General features: G+C 43.9%; 1 protein-coding gene across 1 annotated transcript in view; it reads right to left on the minus strand.

The window, feature by feature from the left end:
* LOC120064502 (speckle-type POZ protein-like A) overlaps window positions 1-20,266 on the minus strand; it is a gene marked incomplete at its 3' end in the record, with an annotated part of 62,957 nt that overhangs the window by 37,179 nt on the left and 5,512 nt on the right. Inside the window, exon 2 of the mRNA XM_039015119.1 lies at window positions 2,866-2,986. Coding sequence (XP_038871047.1) covers window positions 2,866-2,943 — 78 coding nt within the window. The remainder of the gene's footprint in view (window positions 1-2,865; window positions 2,987-20,266) is intronic.

A 20,266-nucleotide genomic window follows, 5' to 3' on the forward strand; every position in this document is an offset into this window, starting at 1 on the left:
CTAAGAGTGATTATAGCTGTGAGTGTTTCTGGGTAAGTCTCTCAGAGCGATTACAGCTGTGAGTGTTTCTGGGTAAGTCTCTCAGAGCGATTACAGCTGTGAGTCTTTCTGGGTAAGTCTCTAAGAGCGATTACAGCTGTGAGTCTTTCTGGGTAAGTCTCTAAGAGCTTTTCACACTTGGATTGTACAACATCTGCACATTATTCTTTTTTAAATTATTCAAGCTCTGTCAAGTTGATTGTTGATCATTGCTAGACAGCCATTTGCAAGTCTTGACATAGATTTTCAAGCCAATTTATTTAAAAACTGTAACTATGCCACTCAGGAACATTCACTGTCTTCTTGGTAAGCAACTCAAGCATAGATTTGGCCTTGTGTTTTAGGTTATTATCCTGCTGAAAGGTGAATTCATTTTCCAGTGTCTGGTGGAAAGCAGACTGAACCAGGTTTTCCTCTAGGATTTTGTCTGTGCTTAGCTCCATTCCATTTAATTTCATCCTCAAAAACTCCCCAGTACTTAACGATTACAAGCATACCCATAACAGAATGCAGCCACCACTATGCTTGAAAATATGGAGAGTGGTACTCATGAATGTGTTGTATTGGATTTTCCCCAAACATAAAACTTTGTATTCAGGACAAAACTGTAATTTGCTTTGCAACATTTTTTGCAGTATTACTTTAGTGCCTTATTGCAAACAGGATGCATGTTTTGGAATATTTGCATTCTGTACAGGTTTCCTCTTTTACACGGTCAATTGGGTTAGTATTGTGGAGTAACTACAATGTTGTTGATCCACCCTCAGTTTTCTCCTATCACAGCCACTCAACTCTGTAAATGTTTTAATCCTTAAAAACCTCTCTGGGATAGGGTCTAGTTTCCTGAATTTCCGCCTGTCTGACGTGCCCAAAGTAAACTGCCTGTTACTCAGGCCCAGAAGCTAGGATATGCATATAATTGGTAGCATTGATAGAAAACACTTTGAAGTTTCTAAAACTGTTAAAACAATATCTGTGAGTATAACAGAATTGATATGGCAGGCGAAAATCCAACCTAAATATTATTATTTTTAGCTCCCAGGCTCTTTCAATGCAAAGCTATTGCTCATATATATTTCTGTCTCCCAGATTGCAGTACCTATGGCTTCCACTAGATGTCAACAGTCTTTATACAAGGTTTCAGGCTTGTTTCTTGAAAAACTAACAAATAATTTGAGTTTTTCTGAAGGTAACTCCATTAGAAAAGTAGTCTTTCAGCGCGCGTGAATGAGGGCGTGCTTTTAGTTATTTTCCTTTCCTATTGAACATGCTACTTTCGGTATGAAATATTATAGTTTATTTACATTTTAGAGTAACTGAGGATTAATTAGAAATGTTGTTTGACTTGTTTGGACGAAGTTTACCGTAGCTTTTTGGATTCCTTTGTCTGCATGTTGAACAAGTGGATTACTGAAATCAATGGCGCCAACTAAACAGACCTTTTGGGATATAAAGAAGGACTTCATCGAACAAAACAACCATTCATTGTGTAGCTGGGACACTTGGGATTGCAAACAGAGGAAGATCTTCAAAGGTAAGTGATTTATTTAATCGCTATTTGTGATTTTGTGAAGCCTGTGCTGGTGGAAAAATATGTTGTGGGGCGCCGTCCTCAGACAATCACATGGTATGCTTTCGCCGTAAAGCCCTTTTGAAATCTGACAACGCAGTTCGATTAACAAGAAGTTAAGCTTTTAAATGATATCAGACACTTGTATGTTCATGAATGTTTAATATTACAAATATTTATTTGAATTGCGCGCCCTCCAATTTCACCGGTAGCGGAACACTTATCCCTATTAAGAGTCTAGCATTACTGCTATTAGCCCATAGAAGCGCATTAATTAACTAATTCATACATGGAAAAAGTTCAATAAATAAAGTTTATTTAAATGTCTGTCCTATATCTGAGAGATACAGTGCATTTGGAAAGTATTCAGACCCCTTGACTTTCTCAACAAAGTACTGAATACCTACCTATGTAAATGTGATCAGTTTTAATTTTTTATAAATCTGTAAAAATGCCTAAAAACCTGTTTTCACTTTCTCATTATGGGGTATTGTGATGTCATTATGGGGTATTGTGATGTCATTATGGGGTATTGTGTGTAGATTGATGAGGAAAAAACTAACTTAATCCATTTTAGAATAAGGTTGTAAAGTAACAAAATGTGGAAAAAGGGAAGGGGTCTGAATACTTTCCAAATGCACTGTATAAGAAATATCAATAATTAATTATTTTATTTAACAAAAAAACAACAAAAACAACAAAAAGAAAAATCGCACTAAACTTCTTCCATATACACCTTCCTGATATTGAGTTGCACCCCATTTTGCCCTCAGAACAGCCTACCTTCAGACGAGTCTTGAGGCGTGAATTAGATTTCCACGGGGCGCGGACAATTAATTAATTAAAAAGACCCTGCTCAAAAGGATATTCAATGTCAGATTTTTTTTTACCCATCTACCAATAGGTGCCCTTCTTTGCGAGGCATTGGAAAACCTCTCTTGTCTTTGTGGTTGAAATTCACTGCTCGACTGAGGGACCTTACAGGTAAATTGTATGTGTGGGGTACAAAGATGAGGTAGTAATTTAAAAAATCATGGTAAACACTATTATTGAACATGGAATAAGTCCATGCAACTTATTATGTGACTTGTTAAGCACATTTATACTCCTGAACGTATTTAGGCTTGCCATAACAAAGGGGTTGAATACTTAATGTCTAAAAACATAATTCCACTTTATAATTCTAGTGGGTGTGAATACTTTCTTTAGACACTAGATGTTGATGATGGAGAGACAGTGGACAGACACACACCTACCTGTGTGTAACACCAGCTCTCTGCCACAGGTCCAGTAGACATGTCCCCTGGTGGAGGAGGGGTAGGAACCCGTGACATGGCCAGCTTCCCCCTCAGCAGCAGCTTTAACACTTAACCTTTCCTACAGGGGAGCAGAGGAGCGGTTAAGACTAATAAACAACCTTCTAAACCCAACATCAGACTGGGACTGGGCCATCAGCACTCCATTACCACATCAGATGACAAGTCACAACATTCTACTGAAACCAGGTTAGAGGTTAAGGAACAGGGTTTGTAGAGGGGAAGGGGAGAGAGAGATGGGGAAGGGGGGGGAAGGGGTGAGAGCGGGGAGAGAACGATAGAGAGAGAGGGGAAGGGGAGAGAGAGATGGGGATGAGGGGGGAAGGGGGGAGAACGATAGAGAGAGAGGGGAAGGGGAGAGAGAGATGGGGATGAGGGGGGAAGGGGAGAGAACGGGGAGAGAACGATAGAGAGAGAGGGGAAGGGGAGAGGGAGATGGGGATGAGGGGGGAAGGGGAGAGAACGATAGAGAGAGAGGGGAAGGGGAGAGGGAGATGGGGATGAGGGGGGAAGGGGGGAGAACGGGGAGAGAACGATAGAGAGGGGGGGAAGGGGAGAGAGAGAGAGATGGGGGAAGGGGAGAGAGAGATGGGGATGAGGGGGGAAGGGGAGAGAGCGGGGAGAGAACGATAGAGAGGGGGGGAAGGGGAGAGAGAGAGACATGGGGGAAGGGGAGAGAGAGATGGGGATGAGGGGGGAAGGGGAGAGAGAGCGAGAGAGAGAAGGGGAGAGTGCGATAGAGATGGGGGGAAGGGGAGAGAGAGAGGGGGGGGGAGGGGAGAGAGAGAGGCCAGAAGGGAAGAGGGGGGGAAGGGGAGAGAGAGAGATGGGGGAAGGGGATCGAGAGAGATGGGGAAGGGGAGAGTGTGAGAGTGAAGGGGAGAGAGACCAAGAGAGAGGGGGGAAGGGGAGAGGGGAAGGGGAGAGAGATCGAGAGAGGGGGTGAAGGGGAGAGTGAGAGGGAAGGGGAGAGAGATCGAGACAGAGGGGGGGAAGGGGAGAGAGGGGGGGGAGTGGGTGAGAGAGAGGGGGAAGGGGAGAGTGTGAGATATAGATAGAGAGGTGGAAGGGGAGAGAAAGAGAGAGGGGGAGGGGAGAGAGAGAAAGAGGGAAGGGGAGCAAAATCCCAATCTACTTGAACGGAGCTATAATCAACCATGAGGCATCGAAGCCAAACAAACTGTTAAGAAATTATATAGATGGAAGGTGTAGAAACCAGAAAAATATTGGCCAAGAACAAATAGAATCCCTCCTAGACAACTTCCTGGACAAAATGTTTTCCTGCAATAGTGAAGGTGTAAACTTAGCAGTAGGAAGCCTTAAAAAAGATTTGACCTATCAGCTAACATATTAAATTTTAATTCCGGCAGAAAACCTGAGACTTTTATTTAATTAAACCTTTATTTAACAAGTCAGTTAAGAACCAATTCTTATTTACAATGACGGCCCACCAAAAGGCCTCCTGCGGGGACGGGGGCTGGGGTTAATATAATATGTATATATATGACAAAACACACATCCCGAAGAGAGAGACCGAAAGAGTGTAGTGTTGTAGACACGGAGCCCCACCGATCCATCACAGCTGGACTGCCGACGCGATCGCCCGATGTGGTCCACCGATCCATCACAACTGGACTGCCGACGCGATCGCCCGATGTGGTCCACCGATCCATCACAACTGGACTGCCGACGCGATCGCCCGATGTGGTCCACCGATCCATCACAGCTGGACTGCCGACGCGATCGCCCGATGTGGTCCACCGATCCATCACAGCTGGACTGCCGACGCGATCGACCGATGTGGTCCACCGATCCATCACAGCTGGACTGCCGACGCGATCACCCGATGTGGTCCACCGATCCATCACAGCTAGACTGCCGACGCGATCGCCCGATGTGGTCCACCGATCCATCACAGCTGGACTGCCGACGCGATCACCCGATGTGGTCCACCGATCCATCACAGCTGGACTGCCGACGCGATCGCCCGATGTGGTCCACCGATCCATCACAACTGGACTGCCGACGCGATCGCCCGATGTGGTCCACTGATCCATCACAACTGGACTGCCGACGTGATCGCCCGATGTGTTCTCAACAGGCTATTCTGTTACGATGTCGCCGAAGAACCATCTACTAGCCCCGGCCCGCTAGCTTTTCTGAACGCTGTGTCCCCTGCTCGCCTAGCGTAGTAGTGACTACAGAACGGCACCCTGACTCACCTATTGCTGCTCTTTTGACCCTATGATCACTCGGCTACACAGCTGATGTCCCCTGGACTGTTTCAACAACACTGTACGTCATTTAGTTTACCTGTCGGCCCCAGCCTCGAACTCAGGTCCTGTATGTACCTAACTGACCCACTCTGCCCATTCATCGCCATTTACCCGTTGTCTTAGCTCTCCTGATCAACACCTGTGATTTCTTTATGCCTTGTCTACTGCTGTCTTGGCTTGTCCTTATTGTTTTATTTCACTGTAGAGCCCTCAGTCCCGCTCAACATGCCTTAGATAGCTCTTTTGTCCCACCCCACACACATGCAGACCTCACCTGGCTTAACTGTTGCCTCCAGAGACGAAACCTCTCTCATCATCACTCAACGCCTAGGTTTACTTCCACTGTACTCACATCCTATCATACCTTTGTCTGTACATTATGCCCTGAATCTATTCTGCCACACCCAGAAATCTGCTCCTTTTATTCTGTTTCCAACACACTAGATGACCAGTTCTTATAGGCTTTAGCCGTACCCTTATCCTACTCCTCCTCTGTTCCTCTGGTGATGTAGAGGTTAACCAAGGCCCTGTAGCCCCCAATTCCACTCCTATTCCCCAGGCGCTATCATTTGTTGACTTCTATAACCGTAAAAGCCTTGGTTTCATGCATGTTAACATCAGAAGCCTCCTCCCTAACTTTGTTTTATTCACAGCTTTAGCACACTCCGCTAACCCTGATGTCCTAGCCGTGTCTGAATCCTGGCTTAGGAAGGCCACCAAAAATCCTGACATTTCCATCCCCAACAACATCATCTTCTGACAAGATAGAACTGCCAAAAGTGGTGGAGTTGCAATCTACGGCAGATATGGCCTGCAGAGTTCTATCATACTATCCAGGTCTGTGCCCAAATAATTTTAGCTTCTACTTTTAAAAACCCACCTTTCCAGACACAAGTCTCTCACCGTTGTCGCTTGTTAAAGACCACCTTCTGCCCCCAGCTGCGTCCTGGACACCATATGTGAATTGATTGCCCTCCATCTATCTTCTGAGTTTGTAATGTTAGGTGACATAAACTGGGATATGCTTAACACCCCGGCAGTCCTACAATCTAAGCTAGATCCCCTCAATCTCACACAAATTATCAAGGAACCTACCAGGTACAACCCTAAATCAGTAAACACGGGAACCCTCATAGATATCATCCTGACCAACCTGCCCTCTAAATACACCTCTGCTGTCTTCAACCAGGATCTCAGCGATCACTGCCTCATTGCCTGCGTGCGTAATGAGTCCATGGTTAAACGACCACCCCTCATCACTGTCAAACGCTCCCTAAAACACTTCAGCGAGCAAGCCTTTCTAATCGACCTGGCCCCGGGTATCCTGGAAGTATATTGACCTCATTCCGTCAGTAGAGGATGCCTGGTTATTCTTTAAAAGTGCTTTCCTCACCATCTTAAATAAGCATGCCCCACTCAAAAAAATAAAAATCTTGATTTAGAAATTGAAGACAAATTGAACATCCTTGAATCAGTCATTAAAAACCTAAATCCGTTATATTACCCAATAACCCAACAGGAACTAAATGAAAAGCTCAAATCTATAAAACCAAAGAAGGCTTGTGGTCTAGATAACATCAGAAATGAAATGCTGAAAAACAGCACACCTGAGTTGCAAAATGCTGTGCTTAAATTGTTCAACATGGTACTAACTTCTGGCTGCTTTCCTGATGTCTGGAACCAGGGGCTCATCTCCCCTATCCACAAAAGTGGAGACAAATCAGACCCCAACAATTACAGGGGAATTTGCGTAAACAGCCACTTGGGAAAGGTTTTCTGAAGCATTTTGAATTCAAGACTTCAAACCTTTCTTCAAGAAAGAAATGTAATAAGTAAATGTCAATTTGGCTTTCTCCCCAACCGTCGCACTACTGACCATATATACACCTTACACACACTAATTAATAAACACGTCCACTAAATTAAAAAAGAGGACAAAATCTTTGCTTGCTTTATTGACTTTAAAAAACGATTCGATTCTATTTGACGCGAAGAGCTATTCTTCAAAATTCTCTTGGTTTGGTGGTTAGCTGTAGGACTTAATCAAATGTATGTACACAGAAAACAAGTGTGCAATAAAAATCAAAAACCAAAGAACAGAATTATTGTCACAACGTCAAGGTGTGGGACAAGGCTGCAGTTTGAGTTCAAACCTTTTTAACATTTATATCAATGAATTAGCAGACATGTTGGACCAATTTCCAGCCCCAGGACTCAACTATTTGAGGTAGAGATGTAAAATACCTGCTATATGCTGAAGATTTGGTTCTTATATCACCAACCAAAGGTCTTCAACAGAACCTTAACATTCAGCAATATTCCCATAACTGGGCCCTGGCAGAAAATTATTTTCCAGAAAACGTCAGAAACACAAATATAAATTCACCCTGAACAACACCATTATCGAACACACAAAAAATGACTCATTCCTTAGTCTGACCATATGTGCATGGGGAAAATTTAATATGACAGTGATTTTTTTATTTAACCTTTATTTAACCAGGCAAGTCAGTTAAGAACAAATTCTTATTTACAATGACGGCCTACACCGGTAAACCCGGACGACGCTGGGCCAATTGTGCACCACCCTATGGGACTCAGGGTGTCTGTAGTGACGCCTCTAGCACTGAGATGCAGTGCCTTAGACCATTGCGCCACTCTGGAGCCCAGTGAATGCACTGAAAGAAAAAGCCCGCAGAGCATTGTATGAAATTATTCAAAATCAACAAACCATTTAGAATTTGGATCAAAATATTTGAGAGTGTAATCCTACCTCACTACCTCAAAGGAAGTGAGGTTTGGGGGCCACTCAATAAACTGGACTTTAAAATGTGGTAGACACATCCAATTGAAGCCCTACATGCAGAATTCTGTTGGAAAATTCTAAAGAAGTCCAAAGAAATACACCAACTAATGCATGTAGGGCAGAATTGGGCCGCTTTCCAGTGGTAATGAAAATGCAGAAAAATATTGGAAAGACGAAACAAAATCCCAAAGCAGACTAAATTGCTATTTGGCCCTAAACAGAGAATATGAATTGGCTGATTATCTCTACTCTGTCAGAGATACAAAGCAGAGACAGATCCTTACCAAGTACAGGCTGAGTGACCACCAATTGGCAATAGAAACCAGCAGACATAAAAAGACATGGCTCCCCAAAGAGGAGCGGGTATGTGGTCACTGCCGAACAGCGGAGGTAGAAACAGAGATACACTTTCTCCTTTACTCTGAGAAATATTCCTCACCAAGAGATTCATTATTCACAGAAATTAATACATTTATTCAAAATTTCAACTTATTAAACCCAGAGGAAAAACTAAAAATACTCATGGGCGAAGGAGCAATGGCTCCTCTTGCAGCCAAATATGTATTTGCCTGCCACAGCCTGAGGGACACTGAATAATAACTGGACACTGAATAAATAATAATAATGTGCATAGTAAACAGTAACTTAGTTATTATTAGTATTATTGTTGTTGTGAAGAAACCAGGTGGCTGTACCGACTCTGATAACGTATCCCGAGTGAGCCATGTTTCCGTGGAACAGAGAATGTGACAATCTCTGATGTCTCTCTGGAAGGCAACCCTTGCTCGGATTTCGTCTACCTTGCTGTCAAGAGACTGGACATTGGCGAGTAGTATACATGGGAGCGGTGGGCAATGTGCCCGTCTACGGAGCCTGACCAGAAGACCTCTCCGTCTGCACCGCCGTTGTTTTGAGTCGCCTGCTGGGATCGTGGGTGGTGGGCCAAACAGAGGATCCGCTTCGGGAAAGTCGTATTCCTGGTCATAAAGTTGGGGTAACAGTGTAAGAAATAATACATAAAAAACAAAATACTGCATAGTTTCCTAAGAACGCGAAGCGAGGCGGCCATCTCTGTCGGCGCCGGAAGTCTGGTACAGCCACCTGGTTTCTTCACGCATCGCGCCGACAGAAGCAAACATCTCTCTGGTAAGAAGAAGGGCGGGGGTGTATGCCTTATGATTAACGAGTAGTGGTGTGATCATAACAACATACAGGAACTCAAGTCCTTTTGTTCACCTGACCTAGAATTCCTTACAATCAAATGCCGACCGTATTATCTACCAAGAGAATTCTCTTCGATTATAATCACAGTCGTGTATATCCCCCCCAAGCAGACACCTCGACGGCCCTGAACGAACTTCATTGGACTCTATGTAAACTGGAAACCACATATCCTGAGGATGCATTTATTGTAGCTGGGGATTTTAACAAGGCTAATCTGAAAACAAGGCTCACTAAATTTTAATCAGCATATCGAAAGTGCGACCCGGGCTGGCAAAATTCTGGATCATTGTTACTCTAACTTCCGCGACGCATACAAAGCCCTCCCTCGCCCTCCTTTCGGCAAATCTAACCACGACTCCATTTTGTTGCTCCCAGCATAAAGACAGAAACTAAAACAGGAAACGCCCATTCTCAGGTCTGTTCAACGCTGGTCCGACCAATCTGATTCCACGCTTCAAGATTGCTTCGATCACGTGGACTGGGATATGTTCCGGATAGCCTCGGACGACAACAATGATGTAAACGCTGATTCGGTGAGCGAGTTAATTAGCAAGTGTATCGGTGATGTTGTACCCACGGCGACTATTAAAACCTTCCCCAACCAGAAACCGTGGATTGATGGCAGCATTCGCGCAAAACTGAAAGCGCGAACCACTGCTTTTAATCAGGGCAAGGCGACCGGAAACATGACCGAATAAAAACAGTGTAGCTATTTCCTCCACAAGTCAACCAAACAAGCTAAGCATCAGTATAGAGACAAAGTAGTCGCAATTCAACGGCTCAGACACGAGAGGTATGTGGCAGGGTCTACAGTCAATCACGGACTACAATAAAGAAAACCAGCCCCGTCGCGGACCCCGATGTCTTGCTCCCAGACAAACTAAAAAACTTCTTTGCTCGCTTTGAGGACAATACAGTGCCACCGACACGACCCGCTACCAAAACCTGCGGGCTCTCCTTCACCGCAGCCAACGTGAGTAAAACATTTAAACGTGTTAACCCTCGCAAGGCTGCCGGCCCAGACGGCATCCCTAGCCGCGTCCTCAAAGCATGCGCAGACCAGCTGGCTGGTGTGTTAACGGACATATTCAATCAATCCCTATCACAGTCTGCTGTTCCCACAAGCTTCAAGAGGGCCACCATTGTTCCTGTTCCCAAGAAAGCTAAGGTAACTGAGCTAAAAATTACTATTGCCCCGTAGCACTCACTTCCATCATCATGAAGTGCTTTGAGAGACTAGTCAAGGACCTACCTGACACCCTAGACCCACTCCAATTTGCTTACCGCCCCAAATAGGTCCACAGACAACGCAATCGCAATCACACTGTCCTAACCCACCTGGACAAGAGGAATACCTATGTTAGAATGCTGTTCATCGACTACAGCTTAGCATTTAACACCATAGTACCCTCCAAACTCATCATTAAGACCCTGGGCCTTGACCCCGCCCTGTGCAACTGGGTCCTGGATTTTGACGGGCCGCCCCCCAGGTGGTAAGGCTAGGAAACAACATCTCCACCCCGCTGATCCTCAACACTGGGGCCCCACAAGGGTGCGTTCTCAGCCCTCTCCTGTACTCCCTGTTCACCCATGACTGCGTGGCCATGCACGCCTCCAACTCAATCATCAAGTTTGCAGATGACACTACAGGTGGTAGGCTTGATTACCAACAACGACGATATGGCCTACAGGGAGGAGGTGAGGGCCCTCGGAGTGTGGTGTCAGAAAATAACCTCACACTCAACGTCAACAAAACAAAGGAGATGATCGAGGACTTCAGGAAACAGCAGAGGGAGCAGCCCCCAGTACACATCAACGGGACAGTAGTGGAGAAGGTGGAAAGTTTTAAGTTCCTCGGCGTACACATCACAGATTGTGCATCTGTAAAAGTTAGTGAGTGTTTTTGGTGACAAGCCAAATTTCTTCAGCCTCTTGAGGTTGAAGAGGCCTTCTTCTCCATCCTGTCGGGCTGTATCACCGCCTGGTACGGCAACTGCTCCACCAACAACCGTAAGGCTCTCCAGAGGGTAGTGAGGTCTGCAAAACGCATCACCGGGGGCGCATACCTGCCCTCCAGGACACCTACACCACCCGATGTCACAGGAAGGCCAAAAAGATCATCAAGGACAACAACCACCAGAGCTACTGCGTCTTCACCCCGCTATCATCCAGAAGGCGAGGTCAGTACAGGTGCATCAAAGCTGGGACCGAGAGACTGAAAAACAGCTTCTATCTCAAGGCCATCAGACTGTTAAACAGCCATCACTAACATTGAGTGGCTGCTGCCAACATACTGAATCAAATCTCTAGCCACTTTAATAATTAAAAATTGGATGTAATAAATGTATCACTAGCCACTTTAAAACCTCTTTGGGCTAGGGGGCAGTATTTTGATGTCTGGATGAAAAGTGTGCCCAAAGTAAACTGCCTGTTACTAAGGCCCAGAAGCTAGGTTATGCAAAAATTTGATAGAATTTGTAGTTTTTCTAAGTGGCTCCCATTTTGGCTGTAGTGTTTTAATGAGCGTGAATGAGAGTGCGTTCTTTTTTGTTTATCTCCGGTAAAGACAATAACGATTCTCCGTCTTAAATTTGATCGTTTATTTACGTATTAGAGTACCTGAGGTTTGATTATAAACAATGTTTGAGTTGTTTGGAGAAGTTTATTGGTAACGTTTGGGATTCATTTTGTATGCATTTTGAAGAAGGGAAACCGGTGGATTATTGAATGAAGCGCGCCAGCTAAACAGAGTTTTTATGGATATAAAGAAGGACTTTATCGAATAAAAGATCTTCAAAGATAAGGCATTTATTTTATCACTATTTCTGACTTTCGTGGCGCACCTGACTGGTTGAAAAATCTTTTTCATGCTTTTGTATGCGGGGCGCTGTCCTCAGATAATCGCATGGTGTGCTTTCGCCGTAAAGCCTTTTTAAAATCTGACACAGCGGCTGGATTAACTTCTTATGGCTGGGAGGCAGTATTGAGTAGGTTGGATGATTAAGGTGCCCAGAGTAAACTGACTGCTACTCAGGCCCAGAAGCTAAGATATGCATATTATTAGTAGATTTGGATAGAAAACACTCTGAAGTTTCTAAAAATGTTTGAATGATGTCTATGAGTATAACAGAACTCATATGGCAGGCAAAAACCTGAGAAAAAATCCAACCAGGAAGTGGGAAATCTGAGGTTTGTAGGTTTTCAAGTCTTTGCCTATCCAATATACAGTGTAAAATTTGGTCCGATTGCACTTCCTAAGGCTTCCACTAGATGTCAACAGTCTTTAGAACCTTGTTTCAGGCTTCTACTGTGAAGGGGAAAGAATAAGAGCTGATTGACTAAGAGGTCTGGCAGAATGCCATGAGCTCAGTCTCGCGCGCACCAGTGAGAGTTAGCTGCGTTCCATTGCATTTCTGAAGACAAAGGAATTCTCCGGTTGAAACATTATTGAAGATTTATGTTAAAAACATCCTGAAGATTGATTCTATACATCGTTTCACATGTTTCTACGAACTGTAATAGAACTTTTTGACTTTTTGTCTGGACCTAGTGCTCGCGCCTCATGAATTTGGATTTTGGAACTAAACGCACGAACAAAAAGGAGGTATTTGGACATAAATTATGGACTTTATCGAACAAAACACTTTTTTTTGTGGAACTGGGATTCCTGGGAGTGCATTCTGATGAAGATCATCAAAGGTAAGTGAAAATTTATAATGCTATTTCTGACATCTGTTGACTCCACAACATGGCGGATATCTGTATGGCTTGTTTTGGTCTCTGAGCGCTGTACTCAGATTATTGCATGGTGTGCTTTTTCCGTAAAGCTTTTTTGAAATCTGACACAGCGGTTGCATTAAGGAGAGGTTTATCTATAATTCCATGTATAACACTTGTATGCTTTATCAATGTTTATTATGAGTATTTCTGTAAATTGATGTGGCTCTCTGCAAAATCACAGATGTTTTGGAAGCAAAACATTACAGAACATAACACGCCAATGTAAACTGAGATTTTTGGATATAAATATGAACTTTATCGAACAAAACATACATGTATTGTGTAACATGAAGTCCTATGAGTGTCATCTGATGAAGATCACCAAAGGTTAGTGATTAATTTTATCTCTATTTCTGCTTTTTGTGACTCCTCTCTTTGGCTGGAAAAATGGCTGTGTTTTTCTGTGACTAGGTGCTGACCTAACATAATCGTTTGGTGTGCTATCGTTGTAAAGCCTTTTTGAAATCGGACACTGTGGTGGGTTTAACAACTAGTTTATCTTTAAAATGGTGTATAATACTTGTATGTTTGAGGAATTTTAATTATGAGATTTCTGTTGTTTGAATTTGGCGCCCTGCACTTTCACTGGCTGTTGTCATATCGATCCCGTTAACGGGATTTCAGCAGTAAAAAGTTAAGCTTTATTTTGATGTATGACACTTGTATTTTCATGAATGTTAAATATTTAGATTTCTCTAATTTGAATTTCGCGCTCTGCAATTTCACCGGATGTTGTCAAGGTGGGTCGCTAGCGGAACGCCTGCACCAGAAAGGTTAAACAATGCCACTTTATATAATGTTTACATACCCTACATTACTCATCTCATATGTATATACTGTACTCTATACCATCTACTGCATCTTGCCTATGCCATTCGGCCATCGCTCATCCATATATTTATATGTACATATTCTTATTCATTCCTTTACACTTGTGTGTATAAGGTAGTTGTTGTGAAATTGTTAGATTACTTGTTAGATATTACTGCATGGTCGGAACTAGAAGAACAAGCATTTCGCTACACTCACATTAACATCTGCTAACCACGTGTATGTGACCAATAGAATTTGATTTGATTTGTGATTATTATTCCAAATAGTAGTGGTACGGGTAGTAGGGGTGAAGGTAATGATAGCAGTTTCGTGATGGTGGTGGTAGTAGTAGTAATGATGATGGTAATGATAGCAGTTTACTGATGGTGGTGGTAGTAGTAGTAATGATGATGGTAATGATAGCAGTTTACTGATGGTGGTGGTAGTAGTAGTAATGATGATGGTAATGATAGCAGTTTACTGATGGTGGTGGTAGTAGTAGTAATGATGATGGTAATGATAGCAGTTTACTGATGGTGGTGGTAGTAGTAGTAATGATGATGGTAGTTTTAGTACTTATGTAATGGTGAGGATGACAGTTATAGTTTCATTTTCCATGTTTAGCTTTTTATATTTATTATACTATTGAATAATTATACTATTTATTCTACTTTTGACTGTTACCATTTTTTATTATTATTATTATTATTATTAACTACCATTTTATATTATTATTTGTTATACTTTATTATTTTATTACAATGTATATTGTTTACATTGTTGTTATGGTAATATTGATGCAATGTTTTTCATGCCAATAAAGCAGCTTGAATTTGACAGAGAGTGAGAGACAGAGAGCCAGAGACAGACAGAGAGAGCAAGAGAGACAGACAGAGAGAGACAGAGAGAGCCAGACAGAGAGAGCCAGGATACAGACAGAGAGAGCCAGACAGAGAGAGCCAGGAGACAGACAGAGAGAGCCAGTAGACAGACAGAGAGAGCCAGGAGACAGACAGAGAGTGAGAGAGAGCACCCGGCCTTACCCCACTAGAATCTGAAGTCAAATGTCTACTGTTTGCTGATGATCTGGTGCTTCTGTCACCAAACCAAGGAGGGCCTACAACAGCACCTAGATATTCTGCACAGATTCTGCCAGACCTGGGCCCTGACAGTAAATTCAAGTAAGACCTAAATAATGGTGTTCCAAAAAAGGTCCAGTCGCCAGGAACACAAACACAAGAGGCAAGGCAAGAAGAACATTCTATGCGATCAAAAGGAAGATAAAATTCAACATACCAATTAGGATCTGGCTAAAAATACTTGAATGAGTTATAGAACCCATTGCCCTTTATGGTTGTGAGGTCTGGAGTCCGCTCACCAACCAAGAATTCACGAAATGGGACAAACACCAAATTGAGACTCTGCATGCAGAATTCTGCAAAAATATCCTCCGTGTACAACGTAGAACACTAAATAATGCAGAGCAGAATTAGGCCGATACCCGCTAATGATCCAAATCCAGAAAAGAGCCATTAAATTCTACAACCACCTAAAAGGAGGCGATTCCCAAACCTTCCATAACAAAGCCATCACCTACAGAGAGATGAACCTGGAGAAGAGTCCCCTATAAGCAAGCTGGTCCTGGGGCTTGTTCACAAACACAAAAAGACCCCACAGAGCCCCAGGACCGCAACACAATAAGACCCAACCAAATCATAAGACAACAAAAAGATAATTACTTGACACATTGGAAAGAATTAACAAAAAAACAGAGCAGGCTATAATGCTATTTGGCCCTAAACAGAGAGTACACAGTGGCAGAAAACCTGACCACTGTGACTGACCCAAAATGAAGGAAAGCTTTGAATATGCACAGACTCAGTGAGCATAGCCTTGCTATTGAGAAAGGCCGCCATAGCCTGTCTTCTCTTGAGAGCCAGGTCTGCCTATGTGCACACTGCCAACAAAATGAGGTGCACTTCCTAACCTCCTGCCAAATGTATGACCATATTATAGACACATATTTCCCTCAGATTACACAGACCCACAAAGAATTTGAAAACAAACCCGATTTTGATAAACTCCCATATCTACCACTAGTGTGCCATCACTGCAACAAGATTTGTGACCTGTTGCCACAAGAAAAGGGCAACCAGTGAAGAACAAACACCATTGCAAATACAACCCATATTTATGCTTATTTATTTTCCCTTTGTACTTTAACCATTCGTACATCGTTACAACACTGTATTTATACATAATATGACATTTGTAATGTCTTTATTCTTTTGAAACTTCTGTGAGTGTAATGTTAACTGTTAATTTTTATTTCACTTTTGTATATTATCTACCTCACTTGCTTTGGCAATGTTAACATATGTTTCCCATGTCAATAAAGCCCCTTGAATTGAATTGAGAGAGACAGACAGAGAAAAGTCATGCAGAAGAACAGCTCCTTACATGTTATAACTTTCTGGTTAACAAGATTAAATTCGCAAAAAATATATATTTAATCAAATTGTACAACCGAAGAGCAACCCAGGAGAAAAATACTGGTCTTTTAACTCACTCTCTGTCAATCTTCATCGTGCTAGCTAGCCAAATTCAAATCTGTCAACTAGCTTAGCGTCCAGCTCCAACTGTTTACTGCTGGTAACCATAGCAACATGGCCGCTGAGGCAGCTGTCAGCAGCAGCAGAAACTGACTTTCCCCACCTTTTTGGGGGGAATTTCCAGCAGAAATCAAATCAGAGAAGAATCCATTTTAAACACAGAATTCAGAGGGAGAACACAGAAACTTTGTTTGCCGACTGCACACAAAACAGGACTGTTACAAACCTGTTATTTTACACAGACAACACTACTGCCTGGCATACAGCTGTAACCAGGCATTTCAGCTGTATAACAAAGAAAGGCCTCTGCAAGGGAAGGCAAATCCACATGTTTCAGGACAGCGATAGGGACCAGGAAAACAGGTTTCTGACGGGAAACATGTACCAGAACGGCACTGTCATGGTCCAGGGCAGTGGGGCTGCACTCAGTTCTTTTGTGCAGGACTTCCCCACCCTGGGATAGATGGAGGAAACCAAAAAGGACAAGGACAGCACCCCGACCTCTCCCCTCACCTCAGGCACCCCAACAGCAGGTGCCCAGGCACAGACCCAGACAACAGGTCTATCCTCACCCCTGCCTGCCTACGACCACCAGAGCCTAGACCACACTACCATCAGCCTGCTGAGAGACAGGCTGGCTCTGTTAGAGGTATGGGTTACTGAGCTAAAGGAGCAGTCCCCCAGCTACACCACCTCCAGACTGCTGAGAGACAGGCTGGCTCTGTTAGAGGTATGGGTTACTGAGCTGAAGGAGCAGTCCCCCAGCTACACCACCTCCAGACTGCTGAGAGACAGGCTGGCTCTGTTAGAGGTATGGGTTACTGAGCTGAAGGAGCAGTCCCCCAGCTACACCACCTCCAGACTGCTGAGAGACAGGCTGGCTCTGTTAGAGGTATGGGTTACTGAGCTGAAGGAGCAGTCCCCCAGCTACACCACCTCCAGACTGCTGAGAGACAGGCTGGCTCTGTTAGAGGTATGGGTTACTGAGCTGAAGGAGCAGTCCCCCAGCTACACCACCTCCAGACTGCTGAGAGACAGGCTGGCTCTGTTAGAGGTATGGGTTACTGAGCTGAAGGAGCAGTCCCCCAGCTACACCACCTCCAGACTGCTGAGAGACAGGCTGGCTCTGTTAGAGGTATGGGTTACTGAGCTGAAGGAGCAGTCCCCCAGCTACACCACCTCCAGACTGCTGAGAGACAGGCTGGCTCTGTTAGAGGTATGGGTTACTGAGCTGAAGGAGCAGTCCCTCAGCTACACCACCTCCAGACTGCTGAGAGACAGGCTGGCTCTGTTAGAGGTATGGGTTACTGAGCTGAAGGAGCAGTCCCCCAGCTACACCACCTCCAGACTGCTCACCTATTGCTCACCTCTTGGCCACAGTACAGTAGACTATATGATTACAGACATTGACCCTTTCTCTCTCAGCTCATTCACCATGAAGACACTAACACCTCTGACTGATCACAGCCAAATTACGTTGTTCCTCAAAAGAACAGACATGGAAACAACCACACATTCACAGCCCAGTAAGCTGTACATCTGAAATTCACACAGATGGGCCCAAAACAGCACAGAAGAATACGACAGCAACCTGGAACCAAAATATCCAAACACTCTTAGATAACTTTCTGGATAGCACATTCACTCACAGTAAAGAAGGCATCCATCTAGCAGTAAAAACATCAACTATATATGCAGGCAAATGGCAAAAGAAGCACAATTGAAATTGATAAAAATAAAAAGACCACAGATGACAACTGGTTTGATGCAGATTGTAAAATGATAAGGAAAAAAACTAGAACACTATCCAACCAAAAGCACAGAGACCCAAATAATGGGGAATTACGCCTTCATTACTGTGAGACTTTAAAACTCTATAAACGTACACTCAGAACCAAAAAAGCAAGAAAGCACGCAGGGCAATCTACACCATTAAAAAACAAATTCAAATTGAAATACCTATTAATACCTACTAAGACAAGATTTCACCAAATGGGAAAACCCCCCCATTGAAACCCTGCATGCAGAGCTCTATAAGATTCTCCTACATGTCCAGAGGAAAACTACAAACAATGCATGCAGGGCAGAATTAGGCCAATATCCACTAATAATAAAAACTCAAAAAAGAGCCATTTAGTTTTGGAAACATCTAAAATACAGTGACCCCCTCTCATATCATTACCAAGCCCTGCAATGCCAAGAGCTGAGCAAAGAAAAGAGTCCCCTCATCCAGCTGGTCCTGGGGCTGAGTTCACAAACCTGTTCTACTAACACACTGAAGCCTCAGGACCAGAACATGAACAATAAACCAAATTACAACATAGTCCCCCCCCAAAAATACATTACTTATTGGGAAACACAAGCACCAAGCAAAATGCAGTGCTATCTGGCCCTAAATTGACAGTACACCGTGGCTAACTATTTGACCATGGTTACTGAACAGAACCTTAGAAAAACAAAGTACAGGCTCAGTGAGCACAGTCTTGCCATTGAGAAGGGTAGACACAGGAAAACATGGCTCCCTGTAGAGGAAAGGCTGTGCAACCACAGCAGAACCTGAGACAGAGCTGCATTTCCTGACAAAATGTAAAACGATTAGAGAGTGTAATTTCCCCAAATTTGAAACCCTTATTCAAGGTTTCAAAGACCTCTCTGATGAGGATAGGCTACCCGTCCTGTTGGGGGAGGACGCAGAGAGCTGTGGGTTGGCAGCGCACTACATTGCTGCCTGCCATAAGATGAGGGACATGTCCTCTATGCTTATTGTTATTGTTCAATGTATGGTTATTTTGAAATGACTAGTGGCGCAGCGGTCTAAGGCACTGCATCTCAGTGCTAGAGGTGTCACTACAGACACCCTGGTTTGAATCCAGGCTGTATCACAACCGGCCATGATTGAGAGTCCCATAGGGCCCAGCATCGTCCGGGTTTGGCCGGGGTAGGCCGTCATTGTAAATAAGAATTTGTTCTTATTTACAATGTTTCATGGCCTGTCTCAACTGTCTCCTCAGCATCTAGCTAGTTGTTTCATGGCCTGTCTCCTTAGCATCTAGCTAGTTGTTTCATGGCCTGTCTCAACTGTCTCCTCAGCATCTAGCTAGTTGTTTCATGGCCTGTCTCAACTGTCTCCTCAGCATCTAGCTAGTTGTTTCATGGCCTGTCTCCTCAGCATCTAGCTAGTTGTTTCATGGCCTGTCTCCTCAGCATCTAGCTAGTTGTTTCATGGCCTGTCTCCTCAGCATCTAGCTAGTTGTTTCATGGCCTGTCTCCTTAGCATCTAGCTAGTTGTTTCATGGCCTGTCTCCTTAGCATCTAGCTAGTTGTTTCATGGCCTGTCTCCTTAGCATCTAGCTAGTTGTTTCATGGCCTGTCTCCTCAGCATCTAGCTAGTTGTTTCATGGCCTGTATCCTCAGCATCTAGCTAGTTGTTTCATGGCCTGTCTCCTTAGCATCTAGCTAGTTGTTTCATGGCCTGTCTCAACTGTCTCCTCAGCATCTAGCTAGTTGTTTCATGGCCTGTCTCCTTAGCATCTAGCTAGTTGTTTCATGGCCTGTCTCCTCAGCATCTAGCTAGTTGTTTCATGGCCTGTCTCAACTGTCTCCTCAGCATCTAGCTAGTTGTTTCATAGCCTGTCTCCTCAGCATCTAGCTAGTTGTTTCATGGCCTGTCTCCTTAGCATCTAGCTAGTTGTTTCATGGCCTGTCTCCTCAGCATCTAGCTAGTTGTTTCATGGCCTGTCTCCTCAGCATCTAGCTAGTTGTTTCATGGCCTGTCTCAACTGTCTCCTCAGCATCTAGCTAGTTGTTTCATGGCCTGTCACAACTGTCTC

Source organism: Salvelinus namaycush, chromosome 19, assembly GCF_016432855.1.
Source record: "Salvelinus namaycush isolate Seneca chromosome 19, SaNama_1.0, whole genome shotgun sequence".
NCBI classification, from domain to species: Eukaryota; Metazoa; Chordata; class Actinopteri; order Salmoniformes; family Salmonidae; genus Salvelinus; species Salvelinus namaycush.